We start from the raw sequence: 26,705 nt of genomic DNA on the forward strand, positions 1-26,705 counted from the left end.
TTCATTTCTTCCTTTCTCTTCTTAAATTTGCAATCACTTTGGCAATGGCCTTTCTTGTCACAAAAGAAACAATTTCTAGGAAATTTTTGTGTGCTAGACTTCTTGAATTTCTTGTCATTCTTGACTTTAAAATTCTTTGAAAATTTACTAACTTCAACAACATTAACCTTAGTAGAATAATGTTTGTCCTTGGATTCTCGAGACCTTGTCTCTTCTTCGATTACCAAATGTTTTTGTAATTCTTCTAAGGTTATGTTATCTTTACTATAAATGAGTTTCTTTCTATAATCATTCCAACTTTGAGGCAATTTAGCAATAATAGCCCCAACTTGAAATGATTCAGAAATTCTAACTTTTAACTCCCGAAGCTTAGTTACTATAATTTGTAATTCATGTATTTGATCAAGAATGGATTTTGTGTCTACCATAACAAATTCAAAATATTTAGAGATAAGGAATTTATCAATACCTTCTTTCTCCATTTTATATTTGTACTCAAGAGCATTCTAAATTTCCACTAGAAAAGCCATAGAATTGTAAAGATCATAGAGCCTGTCAGAAAGTGTATTGAGTATGTGACCCCGACACATCAATTCATCATCTTCACGTTGTTTCCTTGTAGCCTTAACAACTTCAGTATCATCTTCTTTTGGCTCTGGAAATGGTTCCAATTTTAGATCAAGAATGTATGCTATTTTAAGTACAACAAGAAGAAAGAACAATTTTCCCTTCCAATGAGTAAAATTAGTGCCATCAAAACAGTCAAGCTGAACATTAGGATTAAGAAATGAAGTCAGATTCTTCTCAGCCTCCATTTGCAAACAAATTAAAACCTTAAAGATTGTTGGTGAATTTTCGAATATAGAGGCAAAGAACAAAATAAATTTGATAGGATTTGAGACGTGTTTGCACACTTTCCTTTAAGGTTTTATTTTCCCTCACCACTATTGGTTTGCTATAGAGTTTAATGGCAAATTACCCCCAAGATATAACAAATTCTGAACACAATCTCTAGCAAATAAGATTGTATTCCAAGAACATGTATGAAATCTGTAATAATCTATATTTTTTAATTGTTATATGTGTCTATTTAATGAAGAAAACATTTTTCCATTGAAAAATTACAACCATTCAAAATGGTATTTCTTCAAAGACACATTATTTGGTTTGAAATTTGTATCTATTCACAACTGGTTTGCCGGATACAAAAACCAGATATTCGTTTCTTGTCCAGTGAGTATTCTGTAAGAAACTGGTTTACCAATTCTTAAATCTGGCTAGCCATTTCTTGTCCAGAGAGTATTCTTGTAAGAGACCGATTTATCGGTTCTTAAATTCGGCTAACTGTTTTTAGTTCAGAATACTCACTGGAATCAATCGGTTTCTCGGATTTAAAATACAGCTAGCCGATTTTGTAGAAGTGAAAAAAGATACTTTTCTTCACAATCGACTAGCCGTTTTCTTTTTTAATTTCAAACTTCAAATATTATAATCTCTCTTACAAAAATAACATCTACTAATTAAATATTGACAATACAGTGATAAAAATAAACAGATGACATAAAATCTTTAAAAGAAGAACTTTGAATCCAGATTCACGAATTTTGCTTGAATTAAAAAGTTATTCCTCGTAGAAGCACACAGTCACAACCTTATTAAACTTCATCAGTTACATTTGTCTCTTACTTGTCTTTGGTGGGCCACCCATACCAGATATCTAAAAAGAAAAGACACATTCTTCAATAATATAATTTTATTCTTGACATGCTATTTAAATGCAATTCATATTCATCAATTATTTTGAAGCTGAAAAAGCCTAAAACCCACAAATGATGACAGCAAATTTCTTTCTCCAGTTCCTTACTGCAGAGAAACGTTTACACAATTGAGATAAGATCTTAGACCTCAATGATTGCATGGATCGATGTAACACGGCAGCAAGCGATCGAACTTGTCTCGAGCTGGTGCCACATGGAAACTACAAAAGCCTATAAAAAGGGAAAAACCCACCAAGAAAAACAAATATGAAGAATAACAATTCTAAGATAAGATGATCAGATTTGGAAGAAAGTGTGCAATTTCCAATCATGATATACAAAAGAAGGATGGCCAAGTGAAACTTAAAAAAAAAAAAAGTTTACTCTAGCTAGTGAAGACTTTGAAACAATTAAAGTAGAAAATGACATTGAAAATACAGCTTTTAAATACAAGTCGTTTGCTGGACCACCAATAATTTAGGGCTCCAAATATCTTTAAAATTTGAAAATTATTTTGAGCTAGCTTTTTCATGGCGTTTGTCAATTGGAGAAATTATTAAGGTAGGTGGGAGAGTTGAAATTTGTGGTTCCTTGTAGGGCTATATATGTATTATGCATCGACTCGCTTTCATTGATGCAATTTTCGCGGAATTGCTCTAATCTATTATGCCAACTAATTTTTGTATACATTAAAAGTCACTTTCTTGCTTCTACTAATTTTACACTCATAATTAATTGAAATGCTCGTGCCGTGCTGAACACTTTTTATTGTAAAGTTTTCGCTCATCCCAACCGCAAGGAAGTTCAAATTAATTGATAGGAGTCTATTAGTTTTTATTATTTAATTTTTTTATACATGCATCTAAAACGAAGAGTAATTTTCTATTGAAATGAGAAACCTGGATCGCAATTTTTTTCTTTTTTCTTTTTTCTTTTTACTATAAACCCTCAACTAAGTGAGGAGATTCAATTTAATTGAAAAATTAAAAAGGTGAACAGAAATGAATGGAGAGAGTTATTCTGTCAAAAGACTAAAGGATCTAAAGCAAAGCAAAAAGTGAAACTAAGAAAAAAATTACATGAATGAATATTCAGAGAATCTCATAAATCTCCATCCCAATAACATGAGAGAAACATTGATCGAATATTGTCTACAACCGTTTGTTAGCCCATAGTTTCACATGAAGAAAATAAAGAATATTATATTTTTTAAGAAAATAAAGAATAATTTATAGCAGAAAAAAAACTTTTACCCTTAAGGCCCTAGTTTACACATGAACATTAATTGAGGGATTCTTATTCCATATTAATTTGTATTTCATAATGGTTATAATATCTTGCATGCATGGACGTATATATGTATGTATGATGTATGTAAGTATGTATGTTAATAATGGTTGTCGTATCTCCCTTGATTGAGAGAATATATTTAGAATCCATCATGTTTTTCCTATCTTAATGGCCCCAGACTCTTAAGTCTAATCAAGTAATTTTCAACCAGTTTTATTTAGTTGGCCACCCTTATTTAAATCTTGAAACAAGTAAGAATTAAAAAGTTATTTAAACTTTTTCCACCCAATAAAAAATAAAAATAAATATTGATCTTTTTATGGTTAAATCATCTACTTGGTTCAACGTTATTTTTATAAAATTTAATTGGCTGTAAAAAAATCAAATAGCTAGTGTATTCTACTAGCAGCTCTTACATGTACAAGTAAACATTAAATTTGTAGTTTTTATTTAAAAAAAATAAAAGGGGTATAATAAAGTATATGGGACGCAAACAGAATAAACAACTATCCACTAGGTTTTGAAACTCAATCTAACAAAAGAAGACTCCAATCGAAAGCAACCAAACTCGGTTGCTTTATCAAAATTGAGAAAAAAAAAAAATCAAAGCAGGCCAAGCAAGCATCGAAAGAGTTTTTATTTCAATACAACAATATATATATTAATTACTTTCTTCTGCTTCAAGAGAGGGGAAAAAAAAAGTGAATTTATTAAAAGTAGACACTTACATTAGTGCTCTACATTACTTTATATAGGAAAAGTAGCACGAATTTCGGTTTTGTAATTAATTAGTTTTTAATTATTGTTTGTGTTCCCATCAACGATCAACTTCTCTTTTTTCATCAATTAAAACTTATAACCTTTTATTTAGCTAGCCTTGATACTAACACGTTTTCATTTTTTAACTTTTGAAAATTGACCGTCCTCCTTTTAATTTTTCTTTTTTTCCCCTCAGGAGAAACCATGAGTTTTATTAGTAGCTAGACACGTGTTTGACAAGATTGTCATCGTGAAATTTTGTTGGAAAATGACTCCATTCAAAGGAATGGCATGCAGCTTACGTTTGTTTCAATATAATTGGCCATCTCTAAAGATGTTTTATTATGAATTAATTTCGCTAGGCTTTAGCTGACGAAGTTATTAGTTACAAGTGGTATGACTAAAGGCATGAAGAATAATTATTATTTGACAAATGCCGTTTTATAAAATCAAAATTCCTTTAATTTCTATATATGTAGACACACAATGACCCATACTTAAGATAATCAAAATCACTTGTACGAAAATAATGGTGAATTTGGAGGAAAAGAAAATAACGTGGAAGCATTTCTAAACTTTTTTTTTGGGCGTGAAAGAACACCTAATTAATTGCTTTTCAATGACATTTATTGAGTTGTTAACGAAATCACATTTTTATATTCCTAGAACTCCCATTTCAATATAGAAAATCTCCATGAAGTGCTCCAAATAAATAAATAAATAAATAAATAAAGACTTAAAGGTTAAGAAACTTAAAAAATTTCTTGTTTGATTTCTAGCTTCTAGACTTCAATAAGAAAACGGGAGTTATGGCACTGCTCTTCATTCTTTAAACACGACATCTTGTTAAAGGGATACGTACCAGCGGCGAACTTACGCCCTGAACAATACCATAGATGCGGAATTGTTACCTCTTACAAAACTCTTTATATATTTGTGTAGAATAGATTCTAATACTCAATAGGTCTTTGAGTACACTCCAAATATTGTAGATTTTGAATTACAATATATATTAATAGATTCTACATTGTAACAATTAAAACAAAAAAAAAAGAAAAGAAAAAGGTATGTACTTTAAGGAGCTATATACATAATCTTAAGAATGATCAGCATATATGGATAGAGTCGTGCTACACTTTTGTTTCTAATTGATAAAAGATCAAATAAATGAGTTGAAACTGGTTATAAACCTATCAAGTTATAGACAATAGACAGGTGGCAATTGCTCTTTATATGGCCATTGGATCCGTTGCTAACGCATACAAGTTTGTGAAGCTTTTTAGGCCTTATATGGACCAGCTTCTAACCTGAAAGCTGCTTTTGCCTTTCACAACTTCAGAGGCCAAAAGAAAAACAATTGAAATTAATTTTTTTTTTTTTTAAAAAAAAAAAGGTGAATGGTGGATTGCCCACCTCCACAATTAGCTGCTTTTCGAATGTGGAGTCTAGAAGCATTATGTTTAAGCAATTTTTTTTTTTAACTTTATATTTTTGTTTCTTCATTTATGAATATGCATTTGCATACAGGTTGGCTTGATAAATCGTTTTCAGAAATTATTAGTTGAAAGAGAAGAGTGGAAGGATGAAATGAAAATTTCTACAATATGGCACATGCCCTCCAATTCATTCACTAGCTAGCTACAGTGTGTGCAGTGCAACAAATTCGAAAAAAAAAAAAGAATATTAACAGTAACGAACGCATAATTATAGACATTTGGTGTGGACATATCAGCGCATTTTAAATGTGAAATTAATCCTATACAAGAACAATATATAATAAGCAGACATCTGCATTGAAGAATAAACCATAATAAATCCTTTGCAGATGTATTAAACCTATTCCTTTAAAATGGTGACACAGCTTTAAGAACAGAACCTGGGTTTGATTTGGATAAACGATTAAAGTTTGCCTGGTATACAATTTTTCTGCTGCAAGATTAAAGGATCTGAGAGTGAGAGTACTTTCTTCGGTCAGTTTAGAATTGAATGGCGAGGATGTGAGTGCACAATCCGTTCGAAAAGCCGTGTACGGCCATAGATTCATTCAGGCCTCAACCAGAATGCCACGTGTCTTGAGTAGGTGCTGTTATTTATTTCTGTCAAACCTTGTCGGGCTGGCAATTTGCGTCCAATCTCTCTCCACCAAATGTGGACGGAGCTTTTTTGAAAAAAAAAAGCATAAATAAATTGCCCACGCGCTGCCGTCTAGTCTGAACACCAACTTCCATTAATGCTGCCTTTACTTTTTGGATTAGAACGTGAATCATGTGGAGTGAGAATCTTTGAATTAGGAGTGTGGAGTGGAAGTGGGAGTAGGGTATTTACTTAAACTAAATGAAAGTATAGATTGTCAATCAGAATCCCAATTATTTGTTTATTTTGTTTTGAATTAGGAATAAATTATTTTAAATTATAATTTTATCCTTATGTACAGAATTATAATTTGTAATTAAAAAATTAATAAAAAATATATTTGGAAAATAAATTAAATATTTTATTATATTTATAAATTAATAATAATTACTAATATTCTTAATTATGTAAATCATAATTTTTTATTAATTTTAATTTAAATTATGTGAATAAAAATTATTAATAATAGCAACACAAATGAAATATTATTATTGATAATATAGTACAAAATTAATGTTTTTTTAGAATAAAATATTTATTATTAATAAGTAAATAATTAATTAATATTTATTAAAATTAATGTTTAATATTATTAATTTAAATATAATATTTATTTATTTTTATTTTATTAAATTTAATAAAATAAATATGATATAATTATTATTTTTAATAAATATGATATTATTTATTTTATTAAATTTTATTTATTTATTTTATTAAATATTATTTATTTATTTTAATTTTTATTATAAGGATAAAATAAGAAGAGGGGGGAGTGGATTTCCACTCCCACCTCCCCCCATGGGAGTGGGAATCCCACTCCCCACTCCAAAATTGAGTGGGACCCACAGATTCCCACTCGCACTCCCTCTTTTTTAAGATAATTAAACACTAGAGTTGGAGGAATTCACACTCCACACTCTACACTCCCACTCCAACAAGTAAACACTACTTAAATTTCTACTTCGTTGATTAATTCGAGTAAAAGTCTGATATCTCAAATTAAGTCCTAAAATTTCATCTCAGATAATTTGTAGAGGGAGTAGATATGTTTTTCTATATATATATTTGAGATTGAGATGATGAGATCTTGCCTTTAGCTGACATAAATTTTTAAGTTATATATACTTGATAAATTTATATTATAAATGTATGAATATAGAATGGAATCATTTGTTCGGTCCTCCAAAGCTTGTGAAAGGGGTTTGTGTGTAGTCATTATTTGATTTCTACTTTAAAAATATTAATATGTAAAGCAGCTCCAGAAAATTCTACGTAGTTTCTAGCTTGGAACGACAGTCAACAATTGTAAAAAGCAACTCATTTTACCCAATCAATACATGCCATGGAAAATTTTGTTCAAAAGTTCGTAAAGTTGCACCCCACCCCATCTACCCCATAAATAACTTAAAAACTCGTCACATCCAAGCTTAAATTAAATAACAAATTGAACTAAAGTCTGATTAAAGTCAAAACCATGGGTCTATGATTATGAATTTATGAGCTGCCAGTGCTTTTAGGGTGCGTTTGGTATACGTATTGTATTATATTGTATTATATTATTTTAATGTTGATGTATTATATTATGATATATTGCATTAATATTGTATTATAATAATACTGTACAATGTTTGGTACTACATTGTACTATAATAATTTTTTTATTAATTTAAATTAAATATTATATTATATTATATTAATATATTTAAATTGTATTAATATTTTATATTAATTATTGTAACTTAATTAAATAATGTAATGCTATATTATATTTTTATATACTATTTAAGTATTTATTATTAATTATTTTTAATTATAAATTTATTAATAAATTTATAATTAAAAATAAAAATTAATATTGTATAATATTATATTAAATTAAAATCTTATTTATTTATTACTATTATTATAAAGTTAAAAAAGGGGAAGCTACTGACTTTTAAAACACAAAAGTCAGTAATACAGCCTAATCACGAGGGGCGGCGCGGGTTTTGATAATGCGGCAAAAGCCGCATTTTAATGCTGCTCAATTCAATCCATTTGATCACCAAACACAGGTATATTTTAACTAATACTGGACCCACAAGATAATACAATACAATACCACGTGCCAAACATACCCTTAAGATTTTGTCCATTTGCAGCTGCGGCTGGTCGATGCCCGATGCTTGGCTACTATTCTTTTATTTAATACCCAGCAAGAAAAATAAACTATATAATATCCTATGTTATGCATCGTGCAAAGCTACTAATTCTCTATTTTGCAAGGCTATTTTCGAGATTCAACATGAAACACGACCGCTTAAATATCTCCAAACCCTAATCATTGAATTTTGAGGGCACTGCTTAAGTAATTTGGTGTCCATTAGGGGGACCCCCTTGTGATTTCATCCACCCGACACAACGTCCGCGTGGAGAAGAAACCAAAATATATCATTGAGAAAAAATATTTCCACCGATATTTGAAGCGCGTGACAAACACGTACTCCCCATCATACGTGCTGAACACGCACAACGCTACTTTTACGAGCGAAATTATTGCGCAAAGCTCCTTGTGATAGTTTTCGTACAGCAACAATTAGTGGACATTTGCATGTCCATAATTATTAATTTTATTCAATAATTTCATTTTAATTTATTCATTAAACTATTATTATTTTCCAGCCCCTTTAAATACCACCTCCCCGTGACTTCCATACAAGCCAAAAAATTGCCCTCTTCTCCTTTGCAATCCCTCTCTCTCTCTCTCTCTCCCTCTCCCTCTCCCTCTCACAAATATTAAAAAAAAGAGAGGAAAAAAACCTCATCACTAATCTCACTCTCTTAATTTAAAAAAAAAAAATGGAAATAGAACCAACAAAACCACCAGTGGTAGCTAAGAAGCTATGGAAGATAGTACGTATAGTGTTCTTCATGATAAAGGCAGGCATATCGAAGAGCAAAATAATGGTCGATTTTCATTTGATGCTGAAGCGAGGCAACAAGCTCGCAGGTAAAGCCATAGGCAATCTCATATTCCACAACCACCTCTCTTCTTTAAGCTGCCGCTCTAACGACGCTCATCTCTCCTTCATCTCACCAAAAGAATACGAATTCAGCTGCAGCAATAGCCCCGCTTTTAATTTTAGTTACCCTTTTACTAATTACGGCCACAACAAACGCAAACACCACCACTACCATTTGCAGAAGGCAGCCAAGGCTTATCACTATGATGATGTGGCCACGGTTCAGGCCGTGCAGAGGGTTCTTGAGATGTTAAATACTAGTGATAATAATCACGCAGTTGCCTCGGCGGCGCCTTCTCCGTTGGTTACGTTGCCTGGGTTTGGACGGAGCCCGTTGGTGAGGCAGTTGAGGATAACGGACTCGCCGTTCCCGTTGAAAGATGAAGGTGATGGCCAGGTAGATAAAGCTGCTGAAGACTTCATTAAAAAGTTTTATAAAGACCTTATGTTGCAGAAATCAATGGCCGCCTTCGAATCACCGTACCACCACTCATGGGATCGATGACTTTTACGCCTTTAATTGTACCATCAGTGGAGTTTTGATACATCATGCATGCATGCATGATTCGTACAGCCAAACTTGACCTTGTATTTTTCCATCGAACAGGTGGAAGCTGTATTAATTTTTTTGCTTTTGATCATTTTACCACTGTTTTTGGTTTTCACTGTTGATAATAAAAATTTATAATTAAAGAAAAAAAAAAAAAAAGCAAATTAATGGTTTCTATGAAGTCAGTACCTACTACTGCCAGTTGCACGGTATAAAGTATAAACAGATCGTTGCAGGATAAAGAACTTTTTGTTGGGCCAGTGCAATCATTTTATTATGTTGCTTACTTTATGAGCAAGGTTGGTGAGTTGGAAACTTTGGATTTTTCATTGCTTCTTTAGGACTTGATCCGTCCTGGTGTAGTATTTTTAGCACAACTCAGATCGGCATTAGCTTTAAATTATCATCATCATCATCATCACCGCTGCTATGGGTTTAATTTTCATTAGGTCACCTTTCCAATTTCCATGCATGACAGCTTGAAAATTAACGGTGACGACTTGACAATTTTGTGTTCTCTCCCTTACGGTGTTGTATCAATAGTTAAAATTAAAATGGTGCTCAAGATTAATTTAAGATGGTCGCTAGCATTTTTAATGTGTAAAGGGACGCCGCCTTTTCGCGGTGAAGGTTTGATTAGGCGTTTAAGTTATTTGGCTTGAATTGTGATTATGTTACATTATAATTAATTAATAATTACTTCATCAAAATATCTTCTCAATTCATTAATGTTATGGCATTGATCAATCATATTTTGCCAATTAGAGTACCTTTTAACAATTGTTATTGTTAATTAACCCTAATTTTACCAAAACTATATATTTTTTCTTAAAAAATGTTGAAATACAAAAAAAAAATAAAAATAAAAAGCTATGCCCAAGTCAAGTACACTTAATTTTACATGATAAACCCACATTCATCAAAATTCAATAAATCACCCTATAAAGAATGACTCATCTCTCAATATTCTCTCTCTTTTCTCAGGTCTCTACTATCTACTATTTTTCTTATTTATTTTTTAATTTTGAAGATTCAAGGGTTAGAAAAGCTATTTTCACGTTCAGCTAAATTTAACTAATTGTCAAGGAATTAAGTGTCAAAAAATGAAACTAGATTACGGTTAAAAGGACTTAATTAGTTGATAAAAAAAAATACAATCTATAGATTTGTTTTTCAATTTTTCAGTAAATTAAAAACAGGGATTGCAGTGTCCAAATTAAAAACAGAAAAAGAATAATGCCTTTGGAAATTTTGTGGAAATAATTACCATCACCTTCTTAATATCATTTTGAGAAAATACCGATCAGGTTAAGTTTGAGCTGGCTTCAATTTCACTATTACTCATCCATGGATAAAATAAAATTGCATTCTGTGTTTGGTAACCTACCACATTGTAACCTTGAAAGACTGATTAATTTTATTCACGAAAAAGAACAAAAAGCATTCATGTACATTTATGCCAATTAATGTAATATTTATTGATGGCTATTACATTCCTTTACTATCTGCTCTTATGCGTTATTAATAGGGACTTTAACTTGGCTGTATAATATATTACATATTAATTATATTACATAAGGGTACGTACACACACACGTCTTCCGAAAATATATCGATATCTTATCATGTATCGAGTTTTGTAGAGTGAATGCACCTATATTAGTTAAACATAGTTAAATTTTAATGTGTTTAAGCTCAGGCTTCTGGGATTTCTGCTAATTTGCGTAAAATTTAGATCAGAAATGAGATTATATAGATTTCGTCGGCTTTAAATCTTGAAAAGGTAATGAAGCAATGAGTAGCTAGCAAGGAAAACGACATTATAATAATAATAAATAGTGAGCGGTAATTGATTGCGATGGTATGTGCCCGTAACCTTGAAGGAGAGTCTCGCTCTCTCAAATCTCAACCACTAATAAACTTCATGACTCTTATTTTCTCCCTCTCTCCAAAGAAATAGAGTAAACCTATCAATTAATAGCTCCGTGGCCCGTGCTTATCTTCTATGTATAATTTTTGTATATCCTATATCTACATATAACATTCAATGATTGATATTTTTTGCGGTTACTTATTGTGACGAACCTTTTTCATTTTCATATTTAACGTGTGAAAAATTTTGCAGCAGACCACAAAACACGTGCAGCCAACGATTCATTAATTTGGATTGATTTTGACACTTACAATTTGCCCATTAACATTTGGGTCTGTCCTAAAAAAGTTTAGTGACAAATGATTAGACTAATCAGTATACATGCACATTAATTCCACATCAAGATTCGAAGTTTATGATTTTGCACAAATTGTGATTTGCTTTTACACATACAAAGTAAAAAGTACCATAAATAACCTAGATCATGATATATTGTAAAAAAATATTATAAAGAAAAAGACCCTTACTTTTGTATTAAAACTTGTGTTTGTTAACTTTGAAGGAGATCGGTTTCCACATAATTTGGGTAAGGAGATTGCTAGAGTTTCGATGATAATATTTTTATAGAATCTTTCATAATGTGTGTGGATTGACTTGTCATTTGGGACTTAGCTCTCATTTGTCAATAAATGCCTTAAAAATGTGGGTGTTGTGTGGAGCCAAGCCAAAAGTTGCTGTATAATCCTCCAGAGATCACCAAAAATAAAATATAAGATAGTAATTGTTTTAATTTGTTAGGTTAGGATAGGTCCGGGGCAGTGTAAAGTTTACGTGCAAATCCTAAATGCTAAATGTAGTCTCATTTATCAGAAACATATTTGATCATCCATTCATCCTCTTCTCACAACTAACTTGCCTAAGCTTAATTTCCATTTTTTTATTAGTCCTAACTGTTATTTCCTTTTTATTTTATTATTATTTTGTTTGAAAGACGAACATGTACAATATGCAAAACTTATCATACCAAATTGTTACGTTTTTGGTCTATTATGATTATCATTAATTTCATTCAAATATATCTATTTGATCATATATGATCATTAATCAAAATTATCATGTCTCTCCGGCGGTTTGGTCTATTTGGCACATATGTATTTACATTATTACGATCGATTATGTGCACATGATACAAAATTTAAATGACCTCAAAATTCAAGAGAACTTTGATGAAAAAATGACCTCAAAAAAATCCTAGGATTTTGAATTTAGTCCGAACCCAAGCATGTAAATGGAGTCAAAAGAACCCCTATCTTACCTCTCGCCAATGCCGCCAAAACAAATATAAAATAGAAATCCTAGGGCCGATACTCGATGCAATCTCCTCATACAACCCGACAAAGATTAAAATGCATTTTTTTGGCCTTAGAAAGATCTTAAAAAAAAACAAAATCCACCACACCTAGTTGTTGAAATCTCATTGCTTCTTTTATCAGGTCAAGTGTTCAATTATCTTAATCATATAGCTATAAGAATGTAATTTTTTTCTAATTTGGAAGCAGGCTCTCTCTATTCACTCTTCAAAGCAAATTATTGGATTTTATAATGTTATATATTTTAATATTTGGGTTGCAACTTAAGTCTCAATAATCAATATTATACGTCATTCATATATTGCATGATAAATTTCATAACTTATAAATTTATTTATTTACAATCTAACAGATGACTATGAAATGTCACATTAATTGGGATTTAAATGTTAGGACGTCTAACATGCAAGTTAACTTCAGATAAATATTAAGATAGGTCTTGAAAAACTTCTAATTCTAAGGTTACTAGACTTATTATATTTGAAAAAAATGTATAAAAAAATATTGAACTTTTAATTGGTGATGGTATTAGTGGGGGACTAGGAAAGCTCGTTTAAATGATCAAAATAACAAAATAATAGTTCATTTGAGTAATAATTCATATTAACTCAATGAATAATTTCTTTTTAAAATATAGATAAATTGAAGTTACACTTTCTTTGTTTTTTATTTATTTTTTAATTATTCAATTAATTTTTTAATTAAATATACAGTGGTGCGCAAGTACAAACATAAAATTAAAAGACAAAAAAAAGAGATACAAGCACAAATTCACAAATGACAATGATATGTTTTGGTCCATTTTTAGAACATTTGGTCCAACGCGTTGCAACAGTGTAACTGGGGCTTGCTACGCATTGCAGGCCTAGCCGCAGATATGAGATGTCCTGTTGGATGGGTCAATGGGCGATTGGGCATCTATCTCCACAAACAGATTCAGATGGGCTTCAAGGGGTTCCAAACGGACCAAATCCAACAAAGCAATCTTATTCCTGTTGTTGATACCATTTTATTTTCGCTACAGGGACCCAACCCTTCGTCAATCTCATATATGATTATTGAGTTCTGGGTTGCATGACCTCTCCTCGCACGATTTCTTGATAATTATTTTTCATGCATTCTCATCAATTAATTTAAAAATAATAATAATCAATAAATTGTGATTATATAATACAATATATATATATCTTTTAAAATGATATAAAACATCTGTTGGAGTTTTAAAAAGAATGAACGAGTGAATTTTATCAAGTTTCCGAAAATATCAATGTTTACGCAGAAGGAAAAGAAAAATTGTTACTTAAAACTTTTAGCTTAAAATTTTAGAACAATTTTTGAGCAATTGGTTCTATACAATCATACGGTAAATATTCAAAGTGAAAAGTAGTATTTAATGAAGCCAAATAACCTAACATTAAATTACATGAAATCAATGGTTCAAAATTTATATAAAATTTTTAAATAAAATATTACCAGTAAAAAAAAAATAACACATCAATAACTTATCTATGAAATATAGATGAACTGATGAAGTCCTTATCACATGGCTAGTGGCTTAATGCACCTTTCAACTACATAATCATATGAAATTTTAACTCAACCCCTCATTGGAGTCACAAAAGGGGAAAAAAAACAAAATTCTTTTTAGAGTCTATTAAAACAATTTCTGAAATCATGTTTTTAGAAAAACATTTTGCAGAACTCCTAACTTACATCTACGGATGGCAATTTAACTTGGACCTAGACAATCTAGGTCAGGTTTAACGGATACCAAAGCGTAATAAACTATGGTATTTGGATTTGATTTTGTTGATCCGAATGTATTCGAGTCCAAGTACGGTTTGGGTGAGCCTGCAGATCTGGAATCCGAACCCATATATCTTATTTTAATATTATTTTTTAATTATTTTTAATATAAATAGAAACATTAAAAAAACACACACACACAAGTGCCTTAATTTCACTCTTACATATCGTAACTGCTGCAACCAAAAAAACCAAAGACAAAGTTTCCTTTCTCTTCCACTAGTCTCCTGATCAAATCAGATCACTGTGCTTCGCCACCTTTGCAGCTCTATTCATCATCATCAGCTACCGATTTCGAACTGTGATATAGTAAAAAAACGCCACCTTCATCGTCATCAGTAGCTTGTGGAGAAAACATCACTGATACGACGAAGTCGATCGCGGCTACAAGTCTTGTGACGTTGTGTTAAACATTATCAATCGCAGTGTTCAACTTTGTTATACTTGGTTATGCTTTTGTGATTTGTGCTCTGCTATGCTTTGTTATGTGATTTATGTTTTGAACTAATTTTTATTGTTGCTGTTAATAGATTTGAAATGGTATCTTCAAACTGTGTAAAGTTGTTACAATTAAAAATAACATATAAAATAGGAGAAGTTACTGGGTTAGTTGTTACTTTGTTAATTATAAATTAATAATGTTTTGACATAATTTTTGTACAGTGTCAAATTCATAATGAAAAATGAACAAAGAATTGATCTAAATGTCTTTAAGTCTGAAAAGAGTGATGAAAGTGTGTGTATGAGGATCAATATGGATATGGTAGTAGAAAATAATGATAATGCAGCTATTGAATTAGAACTAGATTCAACAATAGTAGATTGGGGGAATAAGAGTGGGAGTAGTAGTGAGAGTAGCTGTGGTTAAGGGGTAATACTACTCCTGTCACTTCAAAAAAACGAGGCAATGGCAATGAAGGGGGTAGTTCTGGCGAGTAGTTTTTTGTTACTTGGAATCATTTTAGAAAGGTTAAGCTGGGTAAGGAAGTTCAAACAATTTGTAATTATTATAGATTAGTTATGAAAGGACATTATTTTTAGGGTATTATTCACTTGACGAATCATGCTAAACGTTGTACTAGAATGGCATTTAAGAATGTGCAGTAAATACACCTATCTTTTTCTTATAAAGTAAATGGAACCACTGTACTTGGTAATTATAATTCTGAATTAAAGTGGGATATGCAACAATAATTTACTGCATGAGCTTTCCTTATCATTTGTTGAATATGTTGAGTTTTACAAACTGTTGAAGCTATTCCAACCTTCAATTGAGACTACTAGTAAAAACATTATTATAGTTGAAATTTTAAAGCTTTATAATATTGAGAAGACGAAGACAATGAGTATTCGGAAAGCTTATGAGTGTAGAATTATAGTTACTATAAATATGTGGACTACTGGTAACCAAATGAAAAGGTATTTGGTTATTATGACACATTACATTGATAGCTCATGGATGTTGCGAAGTGGTATTATGAGGTAATATTCGAGAGATTTACTTTTTTTTTTTTTTTAAACATAAGTGACTGTTTTTATTGTTTAATATTTTAACTATTTTTTTACATTATTAGATTTATATATATGCCAACTCCACATAGTGATGAAGTAATATGCAATGAGTTGTATGATTGTTTGAAGGAGTAGAATATAGATAGAAAGTTGTCTACTGTAACTATTCATAATTGTTTGGAGATGATTCCATGATTGACTTATTGTTGGGGAAATTTTCAACTAGTTCAATGATTATGGGTGGCAGTTTCTTTCGCATGCGTTGTTGTGCTCATATACTAAACTTGATAGTTAGAGATGATTTATTTGTGATACAAAAGAATAAGGTCTATTACTGGACATCAAAACCTGCTAGACATAAAACATTTAAAGCTGCGAAAAAATAATAATTAAGTGTTAAGGAAATTAAGAACTTCTCTTGATTGTAAAATTAGAAAGAATTCGACTTATTTAATGCTTAGTACCGATTTTGTTTTATAAAAATGTATTTGTTCATTTGAAGGAATGTGATAGAAATTATACATATTTGCCAAGTGAGTTGGAGTAGAATTTTTCAAAACTTATGTGTGAGTATTTAAAAAATTTCTATAAGTTAACAAAACTTTTTTTGGGGACACAATATTTGATATCTAATTTGTTTTTTTGGCAAGATTTGTTAAATTAGATTGCCAATAAATGCATGGTTAAATCACTAATTGAGGGGGTAAAAAATATGGCCACTAGGATGATTGCAAAGTATGACAAATATTTGGATGTCATTCATGGAGTTGTTGTGTGAGGACTATGTTAGATGACATGACTCAAAAATATTATTACTTTCAAGTATAAGAGTATCTAGTTATAATATAACCCGGTGAGTCTGAAGTCGAACCACATGGAATTTAAAATCTAGTAGGCAATTTGTTAAATAAAGAAAATTAATTGTGGGAAAATAAATTACTAGGAATCAAATTAAAATTATGTTAATGTTACGGGATCCACTCGCAGTATTCAAATTATAATTTTAATATTCTCTCATTTTTTATATTTTACTTAACGTTTAATAGTTAATTATTACATTATTTAATTATTATATCATTTAATTCTTGACTAACTATGTGTGTGGATAAATATAGAATAAAGTACCAAATGTGCCACAACATGATTGCTCACCTTTTATTCTTTTTTTAATTTTTTAATTTTTCTTTTTTTAATATTTTTTATTAATTACATCTCTTCAATAATGCATTTCAAAAAGCTCTAGTAATTCTTCTTTATGCCCGCTTCTAGTTTCAACTCCTATTTATTCTTGAAAAATGTCTACAATATAAAATTAAAATAAATTAACATATTACAAAATTAAAAATTAATTTAACATAAATATATTTGGAGAGTGTTAAAATAATTTAAAAATAATGAGCGCATTAATCGACACAATAAATGAAAAATTGATAATTTTATCCTTATTAAATGTACACTTTTTAGTGTCAATCACATCCCCCAACCAGCTTATTACTAGACCCTAGTAATTCAAGCGATAAAAATTTAGCAAAAGTTCAAACCCAAATTGAATTTTTTTTTAAATTGTGTTTATTTCTTTCATCATATTAATGACAACAATTCAAATAAAAGTATAAGTATTATTTTCAGCCTAAAGAAAATCACACTCACACAAATCAGTTAAGTAAAATCATGCAAAATTATCAATTATCATAACTACATTAATCGAGCCACTTTTAAGAATGATACGTCAAACTCCAAAACCTCACGGTTAAGAGTGACTCTCTCGTAAGAAAATAAATCCAGAATAACAGTCACTCTAAGAAGTAGTAGATTGAGAGAATAGTAAAACAATATCACACACTTTCACCAAGAATAATGCCCATAGTTTAGAAATGAAATAATCTCAAGTCCAAGGAATTCCTAGCCAAAATTATTTCTATTTTTATGCATCACCACATCTTTTGGTTCATATTACCAGCTTATATTTTAAACTATAGTTTCCTAAAATCAAAAAAGACTTTAATTAGGACATAACGTAGGCCAGGGTTATGGCTAACAAAGAAAGGGTAATAAAAAAACAAAAAAAATATATATATTTAAAAAATAGGAGGCTTTTTGGATATTAAAAAGTGCTTTTCACTTGTAATTTTTTTCTTCTTTTTTGTTTTTTGTTTTTTCTTCTTTTTATTTTTTATTTATATATACATATCTTTTTTTTTTCATAGCACTATTATCAAGAATACATAATCATCTATATTTTCAAACATAATTGGGTAGTGGAAAACATAAAACATAAGGTGATACTCCACCTTAGAGTGAGATAAAATGACAGGTTACCAAAGAATTTTTTTTTTTTACATAGGCTCAAAAGGGTTAACTATGGTTCCTTTATAATATGGTTGGCTAGAAAAGCTCAAACGAATCAAAGATGGTCTTCTATCATCTTTTAGGGCTCTAAATAATCTTTTATATCCACTAGTTCAATGGACTTTCAGATGCGGCTAAAAATATTTTTTTGAATCATTTTTAACTTCTTTTTTTTTTTACTTTGAGGAAAAATATAGAGATTTTGTATAATAAATTGTGAAGCTGTATAGGAAAACAATGTTACTCTTCAAAAATAATAAGCTCAAAAGCTCACTTTGACTTACCACGATATGTACATTCCTTCAAATGGATTAATCAGTCTCACTCATCAAATTTCTCAATTTACATTTTAACATGCAAAGCGAAAAAAAATATAGTGTAACATAACTCATGGCCAAAGATAATACAAATATCAAAGTTTGGAAGTCATCATATTATCCAATGTTAAAAGATTACATCGAAAAAGAATTTTTTTTGTTGAAGTTAAAGAAAACACTAAAAAAAATAAATTAGCAAAGAAGTTGGGACTGATTGCAGAAACTTAAAGGAAATGATTAAAAAAAGAAGTTAGAATTTTTTTTTGTTTTTTTAAGACTCAAAACTTTAAAATTAAGAAGACGCGTTTCTAGAGACACTATATTCTTTATTCTGTCATCTTCGACTTAAATTTTATCCAAAGTTTGTCTTTACAACAAAAATTATTACAAACATCACCAAGATTGAGATATTCAACAATTGTCAACTATTCCCTCCCCCCAATCTAAAGGAGATATTGTCCTCAATGTCTTAGAAGAAAGAAGTAGAGTTTAGAAAACATCACCTGCCCACTGTTGAAAAATATTTACAAATGAAGAGTTAAATCTAATTTATACTTTTTACGAGAGTTACTGTCATTGTCATTAGTTGCCCAATCCAACGCCAAAATCATGGGATCTGACTCTGGTTTATAAGATTACAAAAGATCAAGTAACTCGTTAGCAATAGGAGCATAAATAAAGAGTTCTTTTTGCTAATGGTGAAATGAAATAATTTTAATTGCATGATTAAGAAATGTTATTAAGCCATTATAAAAGTTATTAACATTTAACAAACTGATGAGTTTTTTTAATAGATTTTTAAATGGGCCCAAGAAGCAAATGTAATTAGCGCCTCTAAAGTTGCAAGATCTTCTAACAAGAAAATAAAAGCGTTAGCATGATTTAACATTTTAGATATTCTTTCTTACATACTTGAGACAACTAACTTTTCTCCAGTTTGTGGGTTTGGTAAACATCTTAAAGGTGTTAAAGCTTTTAGAATAATGCCTAGCATTTGGCTTTCTCGAACAAAACCAGCTTCAAAGACAAGTTTTGGTAACCCTCAGTCACCTCCTCTATATACAAGATATAGTTTTATCTCTTCTACAGTATCACCAAGATCCATGGCTGCCTGAACGAACTCTTTATACTTTCTATAGCGAAATCCAGAAAGCACACAAATATTTTTAAGGTATGTTTGAAGTTGCTGCCATTAGAATAATTCTAAAAAATAATAATTTGTGAGTGCTTGAAAATGAGCTCATATTTAAGGATCTTGGTAGCAGACATAATGATACACATTTGTAAATAGGGTGGTGTGTTTGTCAAATGACAGGTGAAGCATTTGACTCAATAATTCAAAAGTAAACATAAAAAGCAAACAGTGATTAGACATAAAATCACACAAAAATAATAATAAGCAAAAGATAAAATAACAGTAAAATAAAATCATTTTTACTAGTAGTTGTGATTGTGGCTCACATCTTCCTCTGATTTTACGTCCAGTAATGACTTGAACGCCCTCTATGGGTCGAGGATAGAGTTCCCATCCAGTTTTCTTATAAACTAGTAAACAAGGTCTTTCCAGTCAGATTCCCAAGACTAAATTGTGCACTTTCCGTTTGGAACAGCTTCCATAAATTATAAATTGCACGTTGAACAAATCCGTTCGGATGCATCTCAAGAGATCGTAAGATATCATCTAACGATTCTTTACTCATGTCATCCTTAACGAACTTGATTTTATCTTCACGATTTACGGAAATCATTCTTAAAGTTTTACAACATGATTTATTGTAAGCAAGTATTACACAATTAAGATATTTAGAGCCAAGGCGCTTAACTCTTCTTTTTTAGTGAATGTGCTTTTACCAAAACCATGCATGTAGGAAACAAATGGATCATAAAACTCACCTACAATCGGACCTTTACTTCAAATAACCAACGAATGTCAACAGAAATCTCATTGATCATTAACAAATGCAGTCGTTCACAACAAGCTTTATAAATCTTCTTAAGAGCATTTTAAGGGAGAGAAGGAAAACATTGATGCAATTTATGTTTTATTTCTTTCATGCTTGAATTTGGTGTTTCAATTATTGTGGAAAACTGAAAATACCAACTTAAAAAGTCACAAAGTACTGTTATCCGTCATTTATACGGGAAAGTAAATCAATACAAATAAAAAGCAAAGAAGAACAACAAAATAAAAACACACAATGAATATAAACAATCATGTAACTCACCTTCGTCATTTTATCAAATTTACCTAAAGTTTTAATTAGAGTTCATAAATACATTTCTTTATTTCTCTGAGTTGTATTTCTAGATCTTTAATGTGAGATACTAGCTCTGGTGATTGTAAATCCCAAATAGGATGTGATTTAAAAATTCAAAGCAAACTTCCTAAGTGAAATTTTACACGTAAAAGTTCTCTAAGATATTCAAAGAGGATTCTTCTCATGGAGGTACACATAACAAATATAAAAAACGGTGAAATAAAACACAATCGTCAAATAAACACAATTAAAAACAATGCAATGCACTCCATTCAAGAAATAAAAAGGAAAAAAAATCAACAAACAGTAAAATAACAATAAACAAAAATGACAAAAAAAATGAAAATAAAAGGCTTAATTAAGATTTGGTGGGTCACTCAAATTGATTTCGGTGTCTGCTTCACGTGGTTGATATTTCAGATATGCTTTCAATCTTTGACCATTAACTTTAAATGTAACATCATCATTTGGATTCTCAATTTCTACGGCTATATATGCATACACATTTTTTACAACAAATGAACCATTCCACTTTAACTTAAACTTTTCTGGAAACAAATGAAAACGAGAATTATAAAGTAACACTTTTTGACCAATCTCAAATGTTTTCCGAAAAATTATTTTATCATGAAAAACTTGTCTTAATAATTATGGAATTCTCATATGTATCATTTCTTAATTCCTCAAGTTCATTTAATTGCAATTTACACACATTACCAACATCATCAAGATTTGAATTAAAAGCTTTAATGACCCAAAATGATTTATGTTCAAGTTCAACCGGTAAGTGGCAAAGTTTACTATAAACAAGCCGATAGGGTAACATTCCTAAAGATGTTTTAAAAGCGGAACGATATGCCAAAAGTGTATCAATTAGTCAAAGAGACCAATTTTTATGGTTTAGATTACTTGTCTTTTCTAAAATTTGTTTTATCTTTTTATTTACTAATTCAACTTGACCAATTGTTTGAGGGTGATAAGGGGTAGCAACTTTATGTATAATTCCATATTCTTCGTTAAGGGCTCAAATGACTTATTACAAAAATGTTTACCTCAATCACTGATAATGACTCAAGGTATTCCAAATCTGCTCAAAAGATTTTTTTTTTAAAAAAAAAGCAGTTCAGAGTCTTGTGATCGTTGTGCCGACAAGGAATTGCCTCAATCTATTTTGAAACATAATCAACAGCAACCAAAATATATGCAAATCTAAATGATGATGGAAAAGGGTCCATAAAATCAATTCCCCAACAATCAAATATTTCAATGACAAGGATGGGGTGTTCTGCTTTGAAATAGACCATATCATTTGGCAATTCTTACATACTTTGCAGAATGCATATAAATCTTTAAATAAAGTTGGCCAATAAAATCCACATTGCAATATTTTTACAGCTGTCTTTTTTAAAGAAAAGTGACAATCGCATGCTTCAGAATGACAAAATTGAATGACCTTACTTACCTAGTCATCTGGCATACATCTTTGAAAAATTTGATCAGAACAATACTTGAACGTGTATGGATCATCCCAGTAAATGCTTTTCACTTCTGTTCATAATTTTTTCTTGTCTTGGAACTCCAGTCACATGGCATTTCACATGTTACAAGATAATTAACAATATTAGCATACCAAGGCATTTTGTTTATAGAGAACAAAAATTCATCAGGGAAAGAATCATTGATGAGTGTTGTTTCAATTGAAGACTCATTTGTAAGTCCTGAAAGATGATCTGCAACAACATTTTCGATGCCTTTTTTGTCCTTAATTGTCAAATTAAATTCTTGGAGTAGTAAAATCCATTGTATCAACCTTGTTAGCATCTTGTTTAGACATTAAATATCTAACAACTGTATTATCAGAATAAACAACAGTAGACAAATCAATTAAATACGAACAAAATTTATCTAGTGCAAATATTATAGCAAGTAGTTCTTTTTCAGTTGTGGTGTAATTCATTTGCACATTATTTAAAGTTCTATTTGTGTAATAGATCACAAAAGGCTTACCTTCCTTTCTTTATCCTAGAACAGCGCCAACGATATAATCACTAGTATAACACATTAGCTCAAAAGGCAAAGACCAATCAGGGGGCTGCATTATTGGGGCTGATGTTAAAAGACTAGTTATCTTTTCAAAAGCTTATTGATAATTTTTAGTCTATTTAAAATGTGTATCTTTTATTAGGAGGTTACAAAGTGGTCTAAATTGTTGAGTGTTAGAAAATGTATATTTATAAAGGAGAAAATCGTCATTTTACACTACAAGTTTTACTAACACCGTTACTTTTATGAATTTAACCTTCTTTTGATTTAATTCCGTGTGTTTTATTTTAATTAAGTATTTTATGTATTTTAGGGGCATCATAGTCATTTCACAATAAACGAGAGATTAGATGGCAAAACGGACATCACTTTTCAACTCAGGACGGTCGAAAACTTTAGGAGGAGCATAAAAGGAAAAATGACACTGTTCACATGTACGGTACTATTCACATGTATGGTACCGTATACGTTACTGTTCACATAGACGGATGATGACATGGCATTGACTGATGAGGTGTCACAATCCTGTTGGGCTAAAATTCTTATGTACTGTTGATGGTGACGTGGCAGCATATCAGTGGATGAAAAATCTCACGTACGGTACATGTATCACACATGATTATTTTCAACCAAACCGTGTTACTGTTCATCCGCGTGGTCAAACCGCGTACGGTTGACTGATGACGTGGCGCAATCCTGAGCGTCCAAACTGTTTTTAATCCGATGGCCATGATTTACTCCATGTATCTATAAAAAGGGGGCCTCTCCCCCCTAATTTGATACCTCTGAATCCATTTTTGGACTCTGTTTTCTGTAATTCTCTCTCCATCTTGTATTTTCTTCGTATTTTAATAAATTCCCATTTTGCCCCTAGTTCAATTATGAGTGGCTAATTTTCTTTCAAGCTTGGGTTGAAGGTGAAGTCTCAACATGTGTCATGGGCTTTATTTGGTAAATTTATTTTCTCTTCCTCTCTATTTTTTGTGGATGTTTTGACTCCTCGTCGACAAATAATACTAATCTTGTCTAGTACCGCCTTGGTTTCATCGGCCCTCTAGTACAAGGTTATTATTATTTGGCACGATAAGCCCTTAGCACCATATTGATTAGAGCGTGGTTCATGAGGTGTGGATTCCCCCCTTATGATTTAATTGGTATTAATAAGGAATATTTAGCCCATGATGCATGTTGATACGGATCCAGATACCCAAGTACGTCATTTCAATAGATTTCTCTTCAATTTATTCTCGCCATTGCAAGTCCAATTTTAGAATTTATTATCGCCATTTCAATTCTAATTTTATGATAATTTAAATCACTTCCACCACAATTCCAACCACCCATTTACAAAATTAATTCTATATATAATTAAAATCCACCTCCTCGTGGGATCGACACTCGTCACCATTAGTCTATACTACAATAGATTTGTGCGCTTGCGAGTACATTAAAATTTGCACAAGTTTTTGGCGCCGTTGCCGGGGAGGTAAGTAATTTTAATTCATAGAATTAATTTTTGTGAATAATTTCTTTTATTTGTTTTCTTGTATTTTTTTTATTATTAAAAAAAAGAAAAAAAAAGAAAAAAAGTGAATCTACATTTAAAGGTTAGTATTTCTTTCCTTTTTCTCTTCTTTAAAATTCTGTAATTTAATTTTCAATTTATTTTTCTTTGTAATTTTTTTTGTTTATTTTATTAATTTAATTTTTAGTTAATTTATTTCACGTATTTGTTTTTGTGTATTTTTATAAAAAGGTTTTAATAGAGCAATAAGGTTAGTATCGTAATTTCTCCCTCTTATTTATTTTTATTTGTTTTGTTCCCATCTTTATTTTTATTTTATTTGTTTTGCATGCATGGTCGTAGGTCATTATTACCTAATCTTGAACCTATAGACCTTGAACTAGAAAAAACACTTCGCACACACAAACAAATTAAAAATAAAATGGATTTGCAACCACAGGAGAGGTCATTTAAGGACTACTTCAGTCCTTTAGCTAATTTGAGCACATCATGCATAAGATACCCAAATGTAGCTGCTAGGAGGTTTGAACTAAAACCTAGTATGCTAAATTGTCTCCCCACATTTTATGGCCTAGAAAATGAGGACCCATATAATCATCTGAATGATTTTCATGCTATTTGTCAAACTTTTAAATACGAGAATTTTTCAGACGATGATGTTAAACTTAGATTATTCCCATTTTCTTTAAAGGATAGAGCTCGTTCATGGTTAAATACTTTACCTGCTAATAGCATCACATCATGGGAACAAATGGTAACTAAATTTTTGAATAAATATTTCCCAGTGCATAAAACCAATGCTATTCGCAGGGAAATCTCGGAGTTTACCCAGAGAGAGGACGAGCAATTTTTGAAAACATGGGAGCGATTCAATGGGCTACTCTTGAAGTGTCCACATCATGGGTACGAGAAATGGCACCAATATCAATACTTTTTGGAGTGATTACTACCGAATGTGCAAGAATGGCTAATGGCAACAAGTGGAGGAGAGCTAATGTCAAAAAGTGCATCAGAAACTTGGGAATTCTTCCAGCGACAAGCAGATAATTCCCAACAACGGAGTCGATCACTCAGGACTACTAGAAGAATTAAAGGAGTGAATGAGGTTCAAATTGGCGAATCAACTTCAGGAATCAAAGAAGTCAAGGAGATGGTTGAAGCTCTTGCTCGACAAATAGCATCGTTATCGACTGCTAAATCAACAAAATCACATGACCATGACTCATACTCATATCAAGCCAATGCCATAGGTGTAATAAGAAAACCATCGAATTACAACCCATACTCCAACACATATAATCCTGGATGGAGAGACCACCCCAATTTTTCATGGTCTTAAGGATTCCAACAGAATGGACCAGCAGCTCCAGCTCCACTAATGCAACCAATTCCGCAAATTCCTCAAGCCTCTCAGCTCCCATTTAGACCATACAATCAGAACCAGAACTACTCTCAACCTAGACCATGGGAGGATTCATTCCAGAATCTCAAGAATCTTACTCACTCTACGATTGAGCAACAGAACCGCACCATTGATGGACTACGAAATGAATTGAGAGCGGGCTTCAACTCACAAGCCCAATCAGTTTCAAGCCTCGAGAAGATAGTGGGACAACTTGCTTCTTCAGTTCAGACCTTGGCAATGACTGTTGAGAAAGGTAAGTTTCCAAGTCAACCAGTGCCTAACCCTAAAGGAGTGCATGAAGCAAGTACCAGTTCACCACAGCAGCATGGAGAAGTCAAAGCAGTAATGACCTTGCGAAAAGGAAAAGAAGTCGACAACAAAGTGGAGATGCCGGTGACAAAAGAAAATTAAATTGTACCTGTGAATGTTGAGGAATCATCACCGGAGGAGAAAGAAGAAACCAACCCACGAGAATACGTTCCCAAAGCTCCATTCCCCCAGAGGTTAGCTAAAGACAAGAAGGGAAAATCCACAGGTGAGATTCTTGAAATCTTCAAACAGGTAAGTGTTAACATCCCTTTACTTGATGCTATTAAACAAGTTTCATCTTATGCCAAGTTTCTTAAAGACCTTTGTACTAAAAAGAGAAATATGCATGTTCAAAAGAAGGCATTTTTAACAGAAAACGTTAGTTCTATACTCCAACATAAAATTCCTTTAAAATGCAAAGACCCAGGCTCCCCCACTATCTCA

General features: G+C 31.1%; 1 protein-coding gene across 1 annotated transcript; it reads left to right on the forward strand.

Moving 5' to 3' along the window:
- Positions 1 to 8,626: 8,626 nt before the first annotated feature.
- LOC102612263 (hypothetical protein) lies at positions 8,627 to 10,215 on the forward strand. Its single transcript, XM_006495063.4, has one exon. The coding sequence runs from the start codon at positions 8,781 to 8,783 to the stop codon at positions 9,447 to 9,449; it is 669 nt and encodes a 222-aa protein (XP_006495126.1). The 5' UTR covers positions 8,627 to 8,780; the 3' UTR covers positions 9,450 to 10,215.
- The last annotated feature ends 16,490 nt before the right edge of the window (positions 10,216 to 26,705 follow it).

This window comes from Citrus sinensis, chromosome 1, assembly GCF_022201045.2.
Source record: "Citrus sinensis cultivar Valencia sweet orange chromosome 1, DVS_A1.0, whole genome shotgun sequence".
Lineage (NCBI taxonomy): Eukaryota > Viridiplantae > Streptophyta > Magnoliopsida > Sapindales > Rutaceae > Citrus > Citrus sinensis.

Coding starts and splice junctions, on each gene's coding strand:
- LOC102612263 (XM_006495063.4), top strand. CDS start 8,781: ATGGAAATAGAACCAACAAAACCACCAGTGGTAGCTAAGAAGCTATGG.